At 38.8% G+C, this 22,119-nt stretch overlaps 1 protein-coding gene across 1 annotated transcript; it reads left to right on the top strand.

Moving 5' to 3' along the window:
* Positions 1–2,735: 2,735 nt before the first annotated feature.
* zgc:194930 (uncharacterized protein LOC557813 homolog) lies at positions 2,736–20,819 on the top strand. Its single transcript, XM_036596377.1, has 3 exons — positions 2,736–3,101; positions 13,779–13,831; positions 18,751–20,819. Exons 2-3 carry the CDS (start codon positions 13,800–13,802, stop codon positions 19,502–19,504), a joined length of 786 nt encoding a protein of 261 aa, XP_036452270.1. The 5' UTR covers positions 2,736–3,101; positions 13,779–13,799; the 3' UTR covers positions 19,505–20,819.
* Positions 20,820–22,119: the final 1,300 nt, after the last annotated feature.

The raw sequence follows: 22,119 nt of genomic DNA, 5'->3' as shown, positions 1-22,119 counted from the left end.
TACATCCACGAGCCATGTCTATTCAAGGCAGATTTCATGAAGGACATAAGGCATTTTTGCATTCACTGCACTGTTACTGTACTTTATGTCCTAGCAATGTTGCATTATTCATATTTGTACAGTCTATTACTGCACTATTCATATTTGCACAGTTACTGTACATTTTTTTACTCTGCATACTTATCATTTGACATATGCTGCTTAGTACACACCACCTACATTTGCATTCTCTCCACTCACTCTGTATATATGTTCATTACATTTATACTTGCAACATCCATTTTTTTTTACCACTCTACTGTCCTTATTTGTACATATCATAACTGTCAATTGTTTACTGTTACTTGTTTTATTTTTTTGCACTTTATATGTAAATTATACTGTATTTTGCACTTCTGGTTAGATGCTAAATGCATTTCATTGGCTCTGTACCTGAACTCTGCACAATGACAAAGAAGTTGAATCTAATCTAATCTAAAAAAATACTATCTATCTCCACTGGAAATGAATCATTTTGGGGAAGAAAAGTACTGAAATTTTATATTAGATCTACTTCACTTTACTTAGTTTGTATGTCAACACAACTTTTATATTTACAGCATATTTACTTATCTTTGATATTCATCTCAGCATTGCTATATTTCATGAAAGCAAGCAGTCATTTACATTACAGAAAAGATCTTACAACCTGCCACTAACTGGATTATTCATTATCTGTAATGAAAAAACCCACTACAGCTTTCAACTTTTCAGTGCTCATAATAGTAAGTTATTTTTTAATTATTAGCAACACTCTATTCTTAATATCCTTGTAGTTTTCCAGAGCCTCAGTCCACTTACTATGGCTGCGTACACTGTGATTTCCATGAGCTAGTGCAGCCTTAGCTGCTGTGTTATAAGCAGACTTGTGCAGAGAACTGAATACTCAGAATAATTGAACTGACTACTCAGAATAATTGAATATTCTCTCCCCCTGGGGTAGCATTCGTATTAATCTCAATGTTAGAGAGTACTGAAGGTCAAAGCACTAGAAAAACATGTCAAAGAAACTTTCAGGATGTATATGTGTCCTTTCATAGCAAGACTAAAATAAAATACATTTAGATGTAAGAATATGATGAATTTACTGCTTGAATACCCACATTAACTCACATGTAGATGTGACTTGGAGTTTAAAAAGGTTCAGTGTTTGGCCCATTGGAGCTAAGCATCACACACTGTGTACCTGTGTATCATTGACACTTTCAATGCAAATCTCTCACCATGCCAGAAATAAAGTAGAATGTGTGTTATGCAACTTCTGTAGCCCTGCTATCTTGCTGAAAGCAGCCTAGTCAAATTATTCATTTGGTAAAAATGAGTTTGTGGTAACTTACGTAATATATACACATGGCAGTATTAGACCAATGACGTATAAGGAAGAGATGGATGCTATTTGTTTCTATTCACCACATGTTTTTGCTCTGTGTATACTCCAAATGTTTTGGGGGCTATTTATGTAGCCCACAACATACACCATGTGTCCAAAAGTTTGACACCCCTTCTAATGAGTGAATTCAGCTACTTGAAGGTGCATGCATTACTGACACGGGTGTTTAAGTATGTACACTCACAGCTCCATAGAAAAGCACTGCCAATACAATGGGACGCTCTGCAGCATCTGAGCGTGAGGTCACCATGCTTAGTGCCAAGCGTCAGCTAGAGGGGTATAAAGCCCCCCAGCACTGGGTTGTGAAGCAGTGGAACTGCATTGTCTGGAGTGATGGAGCTCCATCCAATACCTTTGCGATGAGTTTGAGAAGTTTGTGATCCAGAATTAATCATCTAACATCAGTACCTGAACTTACTAATGCTCTTGTGGCTGAAGGCAATGAAATCCTCACAGCAATATTGCAAAGCCTGCCAAGAAAGCTAGAGGCTGTTACCACAGCCAAGGAGGCACAACCTCCCTATTAATACCCCTGATTCAGAGTCATTTTTAGGCTCTGAGTCTGGTTCTGGTTCTCGTAACTTCTTGCTCTGGTTAAAAAGGCTGTTGTCCAGTCTGCAAAGTCTCTGTCTGAACTTGGTTGACCTGAGCTGTCGCCAACGTGCCGTGTGAAGCCTTTATGCTCAAAGGGGCAGTTCTTTCCCCACCCGTATTCCGACAGACCCCGCCCAATTGTACTCGGATTTGCTAGTAGTACACCACCACCTCCACCACCTACGTAAGGACTGGCTAGTATTGTGTTGCCATCAACACATAAACGCCATCATAGTGCTGTATTTACTAGCGGGAACTCGGATTTTCTATGAACCCCTAGTTTCCGAGTTGGGAGAGTGTCAACAAAAAAGCAGTCACTGATAACCTGGTTGTATTTCATTAATTCAGTAGCCACACAGTAACATTGCAGACTAAAATCATACCCACAGGAAAAAAAACTGATATAAGCACACGTTATGTGATGCTTCTAACTGGATAAAAACATTATAAGCATCATCTGCAATTAATTTTGCTATACGGCAAAATAAGCAGACTCTCTTCGATGGCAGAAGCACAAAAGTGAATACATTATTTCCAGCGCATCTATCCACTCCAACACAAACCAAGTCGTACTCACGACCTCCGAAGTCGTAAGCAGGAACTTCCTCTGAGGACCTGAGGGCAGCGTTATTCTCCAATCCACACAGGATTGGCTAGTAGTTCCTGAAGCAGGCCGGCAGGAGGCGGGGCTTGTCGGAATACAGGTGGGAAAAGAAAGTACCGCCGCTCGGGGCCCTCTGTGTTTTGGATAGCACTCCCATCTGAAATTCAAATAGACGTGTCGAGGAGACATGGGAGTCCGGAGTCACCCGGGACCTTCCCTCCTCAAGAGGAGCGAGCCAAGGAGAAAACACAGCGAGCGGAATCAGAGCCGCAAAGCCGGCCGTGTGTGAGGAGGAAGAAAGTCAGTGCGATGCTCCTTACTTCCAGGAGAAGTCTTTGGACTTCTTCGTATCTCTTTGATTTTGTTTACCTCAGGAGACTAACCACAGGAGAAGTAAATGAACACTTGGGGTTATCCGTGAAAATACAGCACCTCCGGCAAACGCTCGCCACACCTTCATCATCACTCTAACAGGTAACCACCGCTGAGGGTCTGTAACTGAAACTGAGGCGTTCAGGCTAAACTTTCTGAGAGTTTTCCCCTTATTATGCTCACAACACTGGAGAGAAAGGACAAATACACTTTCTAATCATTTCTGACTCGACATTCTTCACTTGTCGAGCTCTTCTCACCTGTTGCCTCCATGTTTCAGCTCACGGTAGCACCGAGTGAAGCTGTAGGCTACTGACCGAGGAGTTCTTTCTACTGAATGGCTCACCACATTAGCCTTGCGAAGCTGTAGCTGCTTTTTGGAGGCTTTTGCCTTATTTTGTTTATTTTGTTACAACAAGTCGAACAAATGTTCAAGCCTAACCTTCCCAAAGGTGCAGCAGATGGCTGTAAAGGTTTGTGTTGCTCGAGGCTAATTGAGCCTGAGCGTGTTCAGGTGTTCAGCAGGTCGTTTTGAGAGCAGTCGGAGGATATTTCCTTCTATATATTTGTTTTTTGAGCTTTGAATCGTCCAGAAGTTTGTTTACGTTGGCCTGTCTAGTTAAGCAGCTCTTGTGTCGGCTCTGGTCAGACCTGTAGGACCAACTTGAGCTCATGGACGTGCCTGAGGGGAAGTTCCGTGCTCAGTGCTCGATTTCAGATATTATTGCCTCAGGCTCCTTGAAACATTTTCCTAATGATAATTTTAGATGTAATTTTAATAGTCTGCTTTGGCAAAGGCTAGAAAAGTACGCAGGAGATGTTAAATATACACTGCTCAGATGTAGACCTTTTATTATTCAGAGACCATTTCATACCACTGTAAAGGATTATGGTGGAAAGCTGTGTTTGTGCCTGTTACCTGCATTAGGCTTGTTATTTGCTGTTCGTTTGAGGGGCTGAGCAGGTAAATGCAGTTTGCCTGCATGTTTACTTTGAGAGACTGTTTACAGTGTTGTGGATACTAAGGTGTGGTCACTAGGGTGCTTTGAAGAGCCGAGCCGACCGTATACTATTCTTGGAAGAGGACGTTTGCATTAAGCTCAGGTACTTCAAGAGTTCACACTTTCCATGTATGCATATGAGTGTATAGCCTGCCCTTTGACGGGAAGACAAACATACGTTTCATGACTTTCAGGAAAAAGAACTTTGGTTTTCCTTTAACTACCAGCATACATTCATTATCAGATGCAAACACGGTTCTCTCCCTCTCTTTCTCTTCCTTCTCAGTCCTTCCTTCCATAACAAGCCTGGAAATGTGGGCAGCTTTATGGATAAGAGTTTTTACATGTTTGTTTCTTTGTTTGCTGAAGGAATCTTCTCCCCACTGGAGGTACCTAAATAAAACAACATTCTTACGGCATCATCTCCACATGATGTACACCTGCCCATAATCTTCACTTTATGCCTCCCATTCTTATAGTATCCTGGCAGTGGCAATCAAAACTGTGCAACAGGGCTAAGTTCCCCCTTTGACAGAGCTGTTGACACATTCTCCCTGTTGACACAACAGCTTGACCTTGATAAAAAGATCTTCTTAAGTGCACATTGTTAAACTGTGTTAGCATGCCTGCTACAACCAGCATGCAAATACAAATGGAAATGAAGTCCTTGTCAACAAATTGCGCTTACGTAGTTAGAACGTGCTGGTCAGTACTTTTGTGTTAAGGCAAAGAACAAACAAGGAAGTTGGACTGATGCTTACTGATGTAAATCGCCTTACAGTAATTAGAATGTTTAATCATAGATGTGAATGAATTGTTGCCAGTAACATTTTAAGATACAGCTGCTGTGTCATGTACTTCCTTACAGTCTTGGAAATAAGCAAAGCAGACTGAGAGTAGAGTACCCTCTTAAAGCTTCCAAAGAGGGCTTTTTGTAGGAGTGCCATCAAAGAACCACTTTTGATTCACTAAGGCACATTTCTGTGGGTGGTTCTTTAAAATTTCTAAAGTTTAAAGAACCTCCATATAATGTGAAATTTCAATGTCAAGCAAACGTTGTTCACACTTGTGTCTTCTGAGTTTTTATATGTAAATCTCTGCCAAAAATAGATATATTTCAGCCTAAAGCATACCTCACTATCATAAAACAGTGGCTCAGACACTGGTGAGTGTATTCATAACTGTTTTATATATTAGCTTTCGCGAAGCACCTGTCACCACCACTGTGAACAGTTCTGAGTCAGTAAGGAGCATTTTCACATTTCATTTTACTTTGAGTATATCTTAACCACATAATTACGCAGGAATTTTGAAAAATCACTGGAATTTCCCTTTAAGAGTGTAGAAAGAAGGTGATCTAAATATCAAGTAAAGAAACAAACTTTAAATTAAAAGGAAAACTGTCAAGATTAAAAAAATCTTCAAAAATCTGCAAAGTTTCTCCTCTTAAATAGCACAATTTGTTAAGTTAAGAATAACTCAGCCAGTCTCTGTTGTTTTCACTGTAGTTACTGAATAATAAACCATAGGTCATAATAAGCATGTCAATTTAAGGGGTTAAATCACATTGTTTCATGTGAAAACTGTCTACTGATGTATTATAACTCAGAAACCTCAGAAGAATGCACTGAAAAAGTGTTTCAGGATTTTAAGGTGGTTTCACACAAAAAAATCTGTTACCTCTACACAGTCGCTTTCTTCAAATTTACTTCTTTTGGCAATTATTGTGTTCAAGTAATACATTTTATTCATGTGTTACCACTTGAAACAGTTAAAAGCACAGTTGTTGGGCAATAATGTGACAGAGCCTGTACAGGATTTACTCTCTGTATGAATCCATATAGGCCACAGTGAGATCTAGTGTCAGTGTGGAGCATTTTCACCTAGACATGAATACCTTGAATGTAGTATGGCATGTGTTTGTCCATTGGAAGGACAAAACATAATTTCATGAGCTATGCAATACACAGTATGTTTTGACTCATGCAGACCAGGTTACACCACAGTAAGCTTGAGCTTGATGGTTAAGGACAGCGATCCCTTTTGTGTATCAACTGAGCAGATGCACACAGGAAGCACTGCTGATGAACGTCTTTTGTTTTGTGTGTTTAGCAGCCAATTAAGTGATGTGGACCCTCTCCAGAGGGCTTACTCTGTATGGCTTGGTCGCCATGAAACAAGGTCTTAGCAACAGACTCCAGGGCAACACACCTACCCTACCTGTCTTAAACACCAGTATGCTGCATGAAGCTTGAACAGGTCAATATATGACCATGACTTATACGCCGTCCTCAGTTCTGAATAACGCTGGATAATAAAGGACGCACACACACACGTATACACGTACAAAAGGAGAAAGTGGAGAGAGAGAAGCAGACTGTGGGTGGAAGAAGAGAAGAGCTAATAGACAGAAAGAGATGTGAAAAGAGGGAGATGTTAGACCAGTTTGCGCACCATTCAGATGAATCTGATGTCCCTGAACAGTCACACGTCAAGACAGTTGAAAAGCATCCTTAACCTTGAAACAGATTTTATAAATCTGCAGTGTAACACCCAGATCTAGGATGATCTTTAAGACCATTTCAGTTAGATATTTGATATTTCAGGTTCATCCGTATTCACTCAGTAAAATGAAACCAAGGCTTGAAAATATGTCAAAATGAAGTGCAATAGCATTTTATATTGAGGTAACAAAAGTCTGTATATATTATCTCTGTTTGATTAGATGACGTGTGCCATAGTTACATGTCAGCTTATATGACTAGAGTGAATCTGATCAGTGTCTGTTCACACACAGATAACCATTTGAAAAGCACTCCTAACATTTAGCAAACCTAAACTAACTTCACTACTACCATTTTTGCGGCAAACGTAAGGGCTGTACTGCTTTTCTTGGCCTTCTTTTGATGTAAAACATGTATATACCATGTTAGTGAATAGTGGAATTTCATTAAAACCTTTTCAGAACTTTATAGGAACTTATGAAGAATTGTTAAATATTATTTTTTATTCTGGCCCCTACTGGATTTACCATCCTGTTATTGCCAATAAATTTTATTGTCTTACATTGTGTCAGCTTCACTTTTGAAGTTCAGTAAAATCTAAATTTTAGGGTTAAACAGATTAACTTACATTTTTTAGCCCCTTAAAATCCGAGGCTTGTTACATCCTAAGGTTTATTATTAAGTAACTACATGAACCGCAATGCAAACTAGGGGAATTCTTCAAAATTTCTGCATACTTAAATGGTTAAAATGCAAACAAAGTCTTAAAGGCAGCATGGTCTGATGTGAAATGCACTATCGTAGAGAAACTTACCGAGTCAGGATTGTTCACAGTGGTGGCGATAGGAACCAGATGTCTGATGTCTGCTTTCAATGCCTCTGAAAGCTCCCTCACAAAAAGTTATTACATGAAATGGTTACAGATATGCTGCCTGATGATGTATTTTTGGTCGAAAGTGTATTTTTTTAAAACCATTTCTGGAGGACAGGTACACGCAGGGCGTTGTATGGCAAAATAGTTCCCAAAGAAAACTTATTTTTTTGGATTCACACCTATCAGTATTATAAAAATTTAGAAGACATGTAGGTTTACTGGTTGTTTTGTATAGTAAATAAAAAGGCTATATCTGCGTGGCAGACATCATAACCCTTGGTTCCTGTCACCACCACTGTAAAGAAATATAATTCAGTAAGTTTCTCTGGAACGGACCATCTTACATCAAAACAGTCTAAATGGCTTTGTTTACATCTCAATGACTAAATTATGCAGAAATGTAGAAAAATTGACCGAATTCTCCTTGAAGAAATGTTGTAATAATAGTCCATTTAAGGGGATTAAGTTAGAACAGCAAATTATTTTTACAGTATGTGGCAAATCATTTTTATAGTATGTACCTGCACATCTGACTACTAATCAATAAAAGTTCAGTATGAAACTTGAAAATCATTTCGGCATTTCATTACATGTAAAAGTTTTTAACCCAAACAGTTGACAAATTTGTGTTCAGTCCACTGTTACACAAAGCATAGGTTAGAAAAGACATCACAATACACAAATGGGGCAAAAATTCGGTGAATGAAGAATACAGAAAGCAAAGGAAAAGCACACAAGGTGTACAGAAAAAATAGCTCTGAAAGTGAATGATACACTGAAAACCTTTTAGAGTTTAACTAACTAAAAACAGCTATCTGCTTGACATCGCAATGAAAAAGAAATAGTTTTATGACTTACACTTTAATAACTGCTTTAATGAATTCCACGTGACATTAGCCAAACAACAACCACTGAATCAACAAGGAACAAAGCAGTTTTGCTAAAGTGAGCATAGAGAGCTCTTCACATGCATTAGCAAATAACTCTCATGAGGAAAAGATTCTTGCAGGTGTTTCAGAGAAAACCCTCTGTCAAAACACATCTTCTGTATTCAACAGCAGATTTTCTTTAATCTGTCTCCACAAAAACAAACGAAATGAAAACATATTGTTGATAACACTAACTGATTTGGGATTCTTTAGTGCTAAGGTGTGCTAGTGCTTGTACAATTGCATCGGCAGGTAAATGACTGTACCATCACAGGTATTTGTGCACTACAAACCAGTAATGTGAGAACAGCAAACAACTTTACTCTTTTTGCAGAAATGATTTACAAAAGCACTGAAAAGCATTTTGTTTTAAATATGTAAGCACACATGCTTGCCCATATCACATGTGCATGTGTGTGAGGGCTTAAAATTCCCTCAGGAGGAGAATAAAGCCTAAGGTAATGCTTCGTTCTGCAGCAGGATATAAAGCATTCGTCTCTTTCAGTAAGCCATCTAGAACACAGAGCTGGAGGCCATGGCTTGTGCCGAGATGAGAAATTCCCTCTGCCCATAAATTCCAACGGAGAAATGACTGCCAATGCTATAGGCTCCAAATTTCAATCTGCCTCACTTTGAGCTGGCAATCTTGAGCAATCTTACTTTTTTCACCTCTTTCCTTTTTCCAAGATGGAGCATTTCAATTTCCACAGAGGCCCAGGAGATGGTGTGAAATCCTTGATCTTTTTATATGTAATCTCCTAATCTGTTTCAATCCCTTGGTTATGTAAATAAAGAAGATGACGCAATCCGATGATAACCTGAAGCCTTTGTAAAAGGCAGGTAGTTGTCTCTCACAGAGTTTCCACTGAGTCATGATTAATGTCCTATGAAATATTGAAAGTTGACCGAAGAGGATTAGGTAGAGTAGCCTAAAGCCATACTCAAGTAAAAGAATTGTTAATTCTGTAAAATAATGACTCAAGTAGAAGTTGAGTTTTTAAAAAATAACTGGGGCAGAAGTACAAAAGTAGCAGATCAAAAAACTACTTAAGTACTGAGTAACTTACAGAACTGCTTAGAACTTCAATTGCTGTTGGCATAGGAACTAAAATATGTTAGGCTCCATTCTTCTCTTTTGTTCAGTCAAAAATAAAAAGACAAACTTCAGAAGTCAAAGCTTCGACCAATCACAAAGTGGGATAGATGCGGTCACGAACGTAATAATGAAATTAATTAGAAAAAAGAATTAGTAACTAAATGTTAACGACTGATGCAACTTTTTTCATAATATACTTGCATAGAAGGACAGTACTATGCGAAAGTGCAAGACCACCCTCCATTTATTTAATTTCCGTTCAAAATGGCCTTTAAATACAAATTAGTAATTTTTCAGCATCTGAAAAAAAATCTGAAAAAAACATACGTGTAGCAGAAACCTACACAGAAGCCTTAAACTAAATATAATATCAGTTTTTCAGTATTTAGTGTGTTTTGCTTTCAGTTTTTCAAATGAAATCTGCAGAGATATTTTTCTATACCTCCAAAGTTCAGTCGTTGGTTGTATTTTCTGTTTTTCATGATTCAAATAATCTCAAACACATTCAGTGAGCTCAGTGTTGAGGTCTTTAATAGTTGTTAGAACCCCAGTTTTGGAGACTCCTGGCTTTTCACTTATTTTCCTTTGACTTTCTCCTTATATTAGTGGATTATCTTATATCTAATCTCCTCTGAAATATCTCCTAAACAATTAATGACCATTAATAAATTAATTAATGACTTTATGAGCATTTTTACTAGAAATTAAATGAATGGTGGTCTCTGACTTTTGTACAGTACTGCATTATCATTTGAAAATACTCAAGAAAGTACAAATCCATCAGAATTTTATTAGAGTAAAACAGCACATATAACAGTAAATTGAAGTAGTTACTACCCTCCCTTGATTATATGATAGTGTAGTATTTATAATGTCTGATGGAATGTGGGTTTTTCAGTGTAGTTTAGAGTAGCTTAACCAGTTTCTCTCTCCCTCCTCCTCCTCCTCTCTGTCTCTCTCTCTATTGTGAGCTGTGTACTCTGTAGACATAATGATGAGGCCAAAAATTTGCCTTTGGCGTAAAGGGAAAAAGCATGTCTCTAAAAAGGGGCTGTATCCTTATTGTAATAAGGGTTACCTTTGTGTCAGCAAGCCAGCTGCACTATATCATAAAATCATACCCACTAATGTCAGTCATCTTTTATCTTAGCCTGTTATAATCGGTCTGCTGTCATAGTTTATAATGTATAGAATTTCAAACGGAGAAGGATGTGATGCTGTTCTGTTTCCTTGTTGCACCACGTAAGCAGCCATTTTACTTTAAATACCCCTCATGACCTCACCTTTTGTTCTCTCAGTTGACTCACAGTCTTTACCCTGTTTTTGACAAAACCAAGAACATTCTGCTTGGTTTAGTATTCACAAAGAGTCATTCTGGGGCGTCTGAAGGGCACTCCAGGACTGTATAGAATGGAAAGTGTTGAATGGCCAGTGCTGTTTAATGGCCGGTGTAACGCGCCATGCATCTGGCAGCAGATGAGGAAGTGCCCAGCTGCTGCAGTAATCCTTCTGTGATAACCAGCCCATGCTACAGCCAGACAGGTGTCTTGAAGTACATGCTTTAGGAGTCTAATCATCACTTTAGCCACCATATTAGACCTTTTCTAGAATATTCTGGTCCTGAGCAATCTGGGAACTTCAGATTGTGGAGTTTATTTTGACTTGGCCTTCGTCATTTATATTCACCACTAGCAGTGGGAGGAGCATTCTTAAAAAAAAGAGGTCAACAAATAGTTGTAAAGAATGTGTTTTTTTATGTAATGTAAAGGTTATTTACCTATTTAAGGGCTCCTCCTAGAACCTTTAAATTGTGTGGAATTATGTGGAAAAGTTTCTTCATACTGCATTTACAAAAACAACTCTCTGAAGAACCATTAATATTTAAATGTTTCTTAGGGAATCAAAAGTGATTTTTCAGTGGCATCACACAAAATGCTTTTTAGCAGCTTTATGTTTAAGAGGGCCTATCAGTGTAAAAGTGAACACTGATATGTCATTGTCCTATGATATGGATTTTACCACAACGCAGATACTTTAATAAGCCCCAACGCAGCGTATCATACACAGCCCTGCCTCCAAAGTAAACAACATGAGCTTGAATAACTTAAATAGTTCCTATGAACTCAACAAAGCAGTGTAAACTGTATCTTATGCTTTTTTGTTGAGTTTACAGCCTGTTTGCAAGTGGGAGGAGACTTCCTTATGAACTAATCATTATACTGTTGTTATTATTCTTGTTGTTGCTGTTATTGTTCATGTTTTGCATACTGTAATACTTAGGGCTGGCATTTCACATGCTTCGAATACACAGTATTTCCAAAAGAGTACTCGAATACTCAGCCTTATAATCACCCTTAAAAAGAGAGCTGATATTCCTGCCTGAAGAGGTCACATGACCGGGTTTAGTCAGAGACAGTTTGGATTGGATGCATGGCAGTACTCCAAATGTATTAATTTTAAATAATAAATAATAGGCATGTGCATTCACACTCATTTTGATATTTGAGTATCCATAAGAGTTCATGAATGGATATTTGGTTAACCGTAGAGAAGGGGGAAAAAACAACGGCAAACAGAAAAAAATGGATTTTGGCTGAAATTAATACAGAGCTGTGACTTACATTTTTAGGTGACAATACTGGTGTTGTACAAATGTTTAACATCTACAGAGGAATATGTTGTGGAGTGGCAAAATATAACATAACATACATGCTCACAAATATGAGCAAAACGTTTACATTAAGTGTTCTTTTACAGCATAAAACAGATTTGTTGTTTTCTTTGTCTTCTCACATAACGAATACCAGAATGGTGTTTTCAGTATTAAAATACTAGCACCTCGAATGGTTAACTGAGTACTTGAGAACATGTGCACATCCGTACTAAATAGATAATTGAATACCAACATAACAAAGAAATACTCAAGTATTGAAATGATTTGTACTAGTGAAAATATCATTATTGTCTGATGGGTAGAAAATATTGTGGTACACATATTGCCCAGACCTCTTCACCATCCTCTGACCTTGAACTTTAAATGGGTAGCCTTGACTTTAAAAAGGGGTGCATTATCCTGCACCTCATTATGATTCTTTAGGAAATGTTTCAGTACATCACAAATTCTCAAATGTTGCCCAATTTGATTTTATTTGATTTGGTTTTTTTTGCTTGGTTTTTTAAAAAATACACATAATACACAAATGTGACTGGATGAACTATTTACACAGTAGTGCAGTACAGACAAGAAGAACAATAGACCAAGATTTTTTCCTAGAGTTTTTATTTTAAAAAAAGCCTGAGAATTTTATTTTGAAAAAATAACAAAAAACTGAGCCCATACATTATTATATTACATTAATCAGTTGAATATTATTTTAATCAGTTGATACTAGCACTCCAGAACCAATTCATTTTATACCTCCTGAAAACAAAATAAAGTACTGAATCATCCAAAAATTGTCATTATGGCAAAAATGTCTTGAATGTGAATTCAGAATTTAGTTCAGGATGCAGATCTAAATGTACGAAATGAGGAAATCTTGTAGCAGGAGCTTTCTTTCTCTTTCTCTCTTTCTGTTCATCAGGAAGGAGTGAAGAAAGAAGGGAGAAAAAGAGCAGTGTGTCCTTGCTCTATTAGAAAGACACTTTCCCAGACTAACCCATCAATTATTTACCAGTCATTTGGCCATAAAGAGCAGAAGAAATGGCAAAGCCTGCAGGTAGAGGAAAGGTCAGCGCATCTGCACCGATTCTCACTCAATAACCACGTATTGATAGCACCGCTTATTGGGCTGGACGCGGTGGGGAACTATCCGGAATGTCACAGACACGTGTTTGTCTCTCACCACTTGGAAGAGTCCAGCCATGACCGCTACCTGACAGTTTGATATGTCAGAGCCATATGTCAAATCAATACCGGACATATTTTTTCCATCCCAGTCTTCCCTCTAAGCCCGAAAATAATGTTACTGAAAGGTTAGATGCATTGGGTGGGGGTTGTCCTCTTGATTTCTAGCTTGGAGCTATGTGGATTGTGTGGTCACAATGCTTCTATCGAGGCTGCTTATGCACTGACGCAATGGTGGTCACTGTTTTGCTTCAGCTGCAGTAAGGCTGAAGGGAAGTCTTAGCTTACTTAATGAATAGCATGTCACTGAGATGTTCAGCTCCAGTGAGCACTAAATGATCAAGCCACCTGACATCCCTGTCCGAATACACATGCTATTCTTACCACAACACTTTAATTGTACAGACATATATGCAACATTTTTGTCACTTTTACCAAGACTTAGTAGCCTCTTGGCTGGTTATTTATCAAATGTATGTTATGAAAGACACCTGTGCTCAAAAGATGCCCTCTTCTGTCTCTTCTCAGCTCCACTATCCAGCTGTCCAGATGGGGTGCAGATGCTGTAGGATGATAAAAAGGTAAGTCTGAACAAACAGAATTACTGATGGTCACTTCAGGCCAGTGACAAAACCTCTCTGTATCCTGCTGGATTTTGTAAATGTCAAGTCTGTCAGAGAGTTGGGTGGAGGAGAAAAAGGTGGTTTTGAAACACCGATGATTCAAAATTTGCAGTTTGAAATTGTAGTTTTTTTTTGTTTGATTTTGAATTGATTTGTATTATTTGTTCTTTGCTTGCAGTAACAGTGGTTAGAGTTTTCCTTCGTTTTCTTGTTTGTATGTCATTTTAAAACAGCTGTCAAAATCCTGTGTGTTTAGTTTTCTTGAAAGGACTTTTCTCTCATTCATTTGAAAGGAGGAATATTTAAAGATTTGATATGACTGCACACAAGCAGGTTTACAGCACATTGGCTTGTTGTTCAAGATCTAGTTGCAATAAAAGGGGATAAAATTGGATTCTTTTATGTACCAACTGACCACACTATTCATCAGAAAAAGATTGTCATAAATTGGTTGCAAAAATTATATGAAAGTCACTATTCAATGTTGCTATGCGGTTGTCTGCTATGCGGTTATTATTAAACACATCAGTGCAAAAAAAGAAATACTACTGTTCACTCTTGAGCCCTGTTTTTTTTTGTTTTTTTTAATTTAACCCGATTTTCTCCCCTATTTAGTCATCCAGTCCCACCCGCTAGTGGGGGGGGTGGGGGTGGACAGCCATCCCACCCACCCAGAGAGCGTGAGGCCAGTTGTGCTCTCTCGGACTCCCAGCTACGGATGGCTGTAGCATCACCAGGGATCGAACTCGCGATCTCCTGATGATAGGGCCAACGCTAAGATGGTTGCGCCTTAAGCCCTGTTTGAGCCAAATCAATTTAACCTTGGGAGGTGCTGTTTAATATAATAATTCCAGAGTGAATGACCTTCCATAGTTCTCTGAACCAGAAGCTCCTTCAGTCCTAACTAAATTGACCTAATGTAATGTAAAAAGAAAATGTGCCAGTAGATGTAGCCATATTGTTATTGTTATTGAGTGTTGTGGCTGCTGCTTAACACTGATGTAGGTTTCTGGGCTATGAAGTTTCAGTTTCATAGATACTTAATCACGTACGCATCGGGCACTAAAAACCTGACAAATGACATGACATTATCTCCTCTGGTAAAACTAATCCAGCTTTAAATTTGCTTAGTGTATATTAGTGTGCATCACTTTAATGAATTTAGCCAAGCCGGTGTTAACTGTGTCTGTAGCGTCTTATTCTGCTACTGTGTAAGTGGTATGAACTGTGTAGTTTCATTGTTTATGAAGCACTGTGGAAAGTATGCATAATGCAGAGGACACACACACGTACACGCTGAAACTGCCACCTAATTACTCAAGAGTGTCAAATGTCTGGGCTTAGCTTTAGCTGCCTCAATAGATCGGCTCATGTGCAAATACCGCACAAACGTGTGAGCAGACACACACACTTAACCAAAGAAAAACGTTGTTCCTCTGTATTTAATCATTCCCCTCCTTTATTCATGACCATATTAAATGCGTCTTCATTTTCTCATAGCAACAGTATTTCATGCACTGAGTGTAAATTAATGGCTTGCTTTGTGGCTGTTACAGTGTTTACATATTGTGTCAGCAACACAGTCCACTGTAGTTCTATAGATCCCTTTAATCTGCAGGGTTCAGGCCTGTGTGCTGTATACAGGGAGATCATCTAATTATTTTCAGGCTGTCCTGAAGTGAAAATCCACAAATCTCTCTCTCTTCACAATTACCGAAGAAAATGAAAGCTTGGGTCTCTTTAAATACACAGGACTCATTTTCCTCTCAACTTTGACTGGCCACATTAGTCTGAGTGTCATTACTAAGTTTGCCATCTAGCTCTTATTGGGAGTCTTTATGAAACATTTGTACTGCCTGTGTGTTGGTCATTAGCTCATATTTTAGTGCCCTGAACAAAAAATAAATGTTTGCAAGTCAAAGCAGCACTGAGTGACAAAGACAGTTGATGCAAGAGACATTAGACTAGGATATGTACTGTTTTAATACATGTCAGTTACACTGTATCGACAAAAGTATTGGGACACCTACATATTATACCTACAGGAGCTTTTATGACATCCCATTCTAAATCCATAGTCCCTTTTTCTCAGCTCCACTCTTCTGGGAAGCTCTCTACAAGATTTTGGAGTGTCTGTGGGAATTTTTGCCCATTCATCCAGAAGAGCATTTGTGATGTCAGTGACTGATGTTGGACGAGAGGGCCTGGCTCACAATCTCTGTACTAGTTTATCCCAAAGGTGTTTGATGGGGTTGAGGTCAGGACCCAGGACCCACTGCGCGCCAGTCAAGTTCTTCCACAACAAACTCACCCAGCCATGCCTTTATGGAGTTGCTTTGTGCCCTGGGGCTCAGTCATGCTGGAACAGAAAAGGGTCTTCCACAAACTCTTCCCACAAAGTTGGAAGCATACAATTGTCCAAAATGTCTTGGTCTGCTAAGGCATTAAGATTTCCCTTCACTGGAACTAAGGGGCCTAGACCAACCCCTGAAAAACAACCCCATAGCATTATCCCTCATCTACCAAACTTTACAGTTGGCACAGTGCAGTCAGGCAGGTAATGTTCTCCTGGCATTCGCCAAACCCAGACTCGTCCATCAGACTGCCAGATAGAGAAGCATAATTCGTCACTTAACAGAAACAGAAACAAGCTACGAGGCTAACAAGGGTTGGAAGCGTACAGCCCCCAATTTATCTTCATGCAAAGCATATGCCTAAAGCATTTATCATCTAAAACTGTGTTGAGTTGATAAGTAATCACAAGTATATTTTCTTGCAAAAGATTGGGCACCCATGGTCAAATTACATGTTTTGTTGATTTTCTAAGTGAAAATGTTACACATCCTCTGCAAAAAGGCACTTCTGTACATTTTAATGGACAATTTCTGCTAAATTTAACATATTGGTGGAAAAAAAACATAAAATGTGTCCTTTGCAAAAGTTATGGGACATTTTATATTTAGTTTTTTTTTTTCCAGTATGTTAAACTCAGCAATAAATAGAAATTGTACACTAACATTTGCACACGTTTGCCCCCTGTAGAGGATGTGTTAATTACTTTTACAGAAAATCAATCAACAAAACATCATTTGATCAGAGGTGTTCAAACTTTAGCATATGACTGCAGGTCCTTGCTTATAAAATACACAAAATATTGGCTTAAATTGGCTATTACTACTATTTTGAGCTGTGTAGCATTTTTTTGTCTGTTTTACATAACAAACAAGCAACACATAAACAAGCCTATTTGAGATTACTAAACAATGCAACACAGATTAAGGGAAGTGTGAGATGATTTAGGCAAGCAGTTTGCACAACACTAAACTGGTGTCTATAAGCTTCCATTACTTTCAAAACTAGTGATACGAACTTCGGAGACCAAACACGTCTGACTAACTTAATTTGTGATTAAGCGGGTGATTAAATTGTATACATTAGATTTTTGATAAAACCACAGACACACTTATAGTACAGATTATATACAGGCCCACTATACAATGATATAAAGACATATAGAAATATAGACAGAAACAACCATAATACAAACAAACAGGCATGTATGCTAATGTGGAGATCAACAGATTGACATTGGCCAAGTTCAGTGTCTTCACTCTCCTGGTGAGGCTTGCTGTGCCTAGCACTGTGGGTACTCTCTCTCTCTGTCTCCTTCTCCCTCTCCTTCTCTCTCTCTTTCTCCCCCGGGTGGTCGTGCGGGCTTTCGGTTGGTAGAGGGTGTGAAGGGCAGAAGGAGCTCCGCAGGAAATGTCTGACAGCCCTCACCACCATCCATAAATACACCAGCCCCCCGCTGCAACACATACACACACACACACCCCCCTGTGCTGGGGACCTGTACTGTTTTCCTCGCATCTCAGCCCTCATGACCCAAACTGCCTGTTAACAGGTGGGTTTCTGTGCTAGTCAGGCATGTGGGTTGTTGCATATTCCTTATTAGAGGATAAAAATACTTTGTGAGGCTTTTGAGATGTAAAGGTCATTGTGAACATAGTTACAGCAAAGACTAAAAAAACATATGTATTCATAGACCTGCAGATCACGATTGTAAGCTCATTGCACAGAGCACTAGTGCGTCAGAAAATGTGTAATGCAAACATGACTAATGCAAATTTTGTGTGCAGTCAAATCTACTGGCTTGACATATCAAGTCGTAAAAGAGGCAAATAGCCAGCTTTTTGTTTGCAGTAACAATGGTTAGTCTCTCTCTCTTTCTCTCTCTCTCGCTCTCAACTAATTAGGGGTGTTGTAACTGATTAGGGCTATAAAAATGCATTCATGAATCACCACAATTCCATCGGTTTTGGAATATTATGATTGATTATAATTAATTATAATAATATTATATTATGTAAACAGTACTAATTAAAATAGTGATATTTTCAAATGTAAACATCCAAAAACGACTTGGTGTACTCTATTTATTGTCAGTACTGCCCATTATGTATAGTTCCTTCAGGCAAGTTAGTGTATTTATTTAAACAATATTTATTTAAAAATACCAAATACCAAAACAGTTAAATCAAATTGAAATCAGAGGTTTCATGATACATTAAATAATTTCCGAAAGAGAATGATTGTGAGTCAGACATGTTCATCCCTGCAGTTAATAGATTATCATTGAACAAGACAAACTTGGCTGCTAACATCATTTTATCACCAAGCTGTATCAGAGTTTTACCTTGTGTTGTTTTATGTTGGTCAGGACCTGCACACAGGATTAAACTTTTATTACACACTTCTAAACTTAAGGATAACTCAGCTAGTTTGCATTGTAGTCCATGTAGTTATTGAATAATAAGCCTTTGGAAGTAAAAAGCCTGGGATTTAAAGGGCTAATCATCTCTCTTACTCTCTTGCAGTTACATCTATGACCCCTCGGTGCCTGTAGATGGCCAAGGGCTCAAGCAGGACCCGTCCAATAACTCCTTGGTACCTCCTTACCAATGTCACACACTGCCGGACGAGGTCAACCACAAAAAACAAGGTTTCCACAACCTGGGCTTCACCAGCAACACCAGCCCCACCAAACTTGACATTGACAACAACCACATCAACCGACTCCATGTTAACAACCAGGCTAGATCCAGCCTACCTCAGGCAACAGGGGGCGACTCTACCCTCTATATTCTGCAGCCTGAGGCAGAAAGAACCCCCATAAGAACAACTTCTACTGTTCCCAGTGCCCCTCCCATATACAGCATCCCAATGCTGGGAACAGAGCCTGGTAAACGAACGGAAAGGTTCAGAGACTCTGGCCTAGGGAACGGAGGGATGACGGATGGAATCGATGGGTCGGATGGATACTTGTGCGGACAGGAGGAGGAAGAAGAAGACAAACGGAGACAGAAGACAGCTGTAACTTCAGAATATGTTGGGGACACAGCCGATGAAGAGAGTGTGATCTCAGTGGACATTCACACTAGCAGCACCAGCCTCTCCTCAGCTGACACCAAGCTTGTGGTGGAGGACACTGTAGAGGAAGATTTGTCGCTTTCCAGGAGAGAGGGAGTGACAGAGAAAGAAACAGAGGATTGTATAAGTGTCACAGACTCTATGGTGGCCGAAGCACTTGCTGCCTTGGAGGCGGCCACTGCAGGAGAAGAGTATGACTGAGAACTGACTAATGGTCGTGGAGCCTGAAGTTGACAGAAATTATATATTGCTCATCAAGCTTTCATCTGAATGCTGGACATAGCCAAAATGATATTTTTCATGATAAAACATTTTTTTGATGGCTAAATATGAACAACACTTCTAAACTTGACAAATTGCCTGCTATTTGTTTACAAGAAGATGTGGATTTCTTATAAGATGGATTATATTTTGCCAAGTAACTAGCATGGAGTGTATTTTCAGTGCATACACTGGACTGTTGCTTTGTAAACTTGCTATATATATCTGCATTTTTTATAGTCTATACTACTACAATAGGCCTTACCTTTTCCAGTTTAGTTGTAGACAAGTCCCAATATTCTCTGCTTTTGCACAATGATACTACCTGACTAGCAGGACACTCATGTCTGCTCCAATGCATATGAAGGCTTTTCAAACCACTATTCACTGCTATGCACTTAACCACGCTTAGAGGAGAATGCTAAGCATTCAACTACAGCATGTGGACATGCACATGACCAAAGGGCTAGTCTGTCCTTCTCAGAATGTGACCAGTTATGTCAAACTTGGGTGCTTCTTAGGTGTGCCTTTCACCAGTGCACCACCAGAGAGAGCCTTATTCTCCAAGTAACATTACAAACTCAGCAATGTAAAGATGTCTGTGCTGTCTTGCCTTGTACTCTTAAATAATAATGGTGCTGCAAAGACTTCCTTGGAGCGATGCCATAGAAAAACTACCACTGGTTCCATTAAGAAACACTCCGCTGAAAGGTTCTTAGGGAACCAAAAGTGGTTCATCTATGGCAGAGGTCTTCAAATCCAGATCTTGAATCCTGCCTCCGGTCCCGAATTTTGTAATCACTCGTAGATATGACTCTAGGTGGCCAATCAGTTACATTGGTAGTTCAGTTAAGTTTCAGTAACTACAAAATCTAGGACAAAAAACTGGATTCAAGGTCCAAATCTGAAGACCTCTGTTCTGTTGTATTGCTTCAAAGAACCCTTTTGTTCACCTTTAGTGAACCATCCCTTCAACTTCACCAAAAAAAAAAAGTTTTTTTTTTCAAGGGTAAAGAGTAAAGAGAAGGGTTATATTTAGAACCATAAGTTCTATAAAGAACCATTTCATGCTTAAATGGTTCTTTGCATGGTGAAATCGTTTTTCATATTGATGGGGATTGTGTTGTATATATGCCCTGCGATGGACTGGCGAACTGTCCAGGGTGTATCCTGCCTTCCACCCAATGACTGCTGGGATAGGCCCAGGACCCCCCCGCGACCAAGAAGGATAAGTGGTTTAGAAAAAGTGTGTGTCTGTGTGTGTTGTATATGGTTCTAGAAATAGCCTTTTTGAAAATTATTCTATATAGCACCAATAGGGTTTTGCTATTGTTACAGTGTCAAGCTTATAACGATAAAACAATGCTTTTTGGTGCTGTACAGAACCATTTTTAAAAAGGTTCTATATAGAACCATATACAAACACGTTCTTCATCAGTATAAGAACGATTTCACCAAGCAAAAAAAAATCATTTAAGCATGAAATGGTACTATATAGAACTCATGGTTCTAAATATAACCATTCCCTTTACTGAAGAACCCTTGAAGAACATCTTTTTTGGATCTGACTGTTGACATTTGCCATGAATGTCAGAAAAGGCCTGGAGTGACCCCAGCTCGTCTGGGTTCTCTAGCTTTTTAAACTGCTGGAAGAAAACGAATGACCTGTTTGAAACGCACTCTGACCCTCTTCAGAGTGGAAAAGGCAGTACAAGGTTGATGCCTTGAATGTCTTGAATGTTTCTCTGGGAAAACTCTAGCAATGCCTGCCTTAAACACAGACCCTATCCTTTCACAACTGCCTGAAGTCACAGAGAGAGAGAGAGAGAGAGACTGCATCTACATTTCAATCATATTTTAATAAGAAAACTATAATCTGTGTTATTTATACTGCTAATTAGTGTACTGTTACTTGTGCATTTGATTTAGTTGGGCCAATGACAGTAGCTGACCTAAAGTACTTAGAGATTCAAAACTAAGGTTATCCAACTGAGGCCTGGCGAGTTTTCTGACTACTGCATCACTAAATGAAGGACTGATGAGTCTTTAACAGCACTGGATGTAAACATTGTGTTTCCACGTACATATATGGTCACTGTCGTAAGAAAACCTTTTATCTCTGAATCAGCAACTTTATAGGAAAACTATCTGTATGTAAACGTACTTGGAAACCACTTGAAAGACTGAATGTGGTTTTTGAGAGAACAATTTTTTATAAAGGAGATATGTAAGTATGAAGAACCCTTTTTAAAGAACCTCCATATAATGTAAAGGTTCTAGGAAAAACCATTAAATTGGTGATGATGAGAAGATTCCTTAAATCTTTAAAGTTCTTCACATTCACACATCTCTTTTTCAAACATGGTTTTTCACAGGGAACCAAAAGTAGTTGTTCTATGGCATCACTCAAGAACTCTGTGACCATTTTAAGGCTGTAGGTTTTCTTATGATTAAAATACAACACATAAACGTGAAAATATATTATCAGCTGTACTATTTTCTCAGATTCTCAAACGGTACTTTTGGAAAAAAAAATATGTTTTTGGAAGTTAATC

Source organism: Colossoma macropomum, unplaced genomic scaffold, assembly GCF_904425465.1.
Source record: "Colossoma macropomum unplaced genomic scaffold, Colossoma_macropomum, whole genome shotgun sequence".
Taxonomy (NCBI): domain Eukaryota; kingdom Metazoa; phylum Chordata; class Actinopteri; order Characiformes; family Serrasalmidae; genus Colossoma; species Colossoma macropomum.
This window is presented reverse-complemented; position numbering and strand designations above follow the sequence as displayed.

What these genes read in the sequence shown, in the direction of transcription:
- zgc:194930 (XM_036596377.1), top strand. Translation starts at nt 13,800, where the DNA reads ATGGGGTGCAGATGCTGTAGGATGATAAAAAG. An exon ending in TGCTGTAGGATGATAAAAAG is followed by an intron (nt 13,832 to 18,750) that starts GTAAGTCTGAAC and finishes ACTCTCTTGCAG; the next exon opens with TTACATCTATGACCCCTCGG.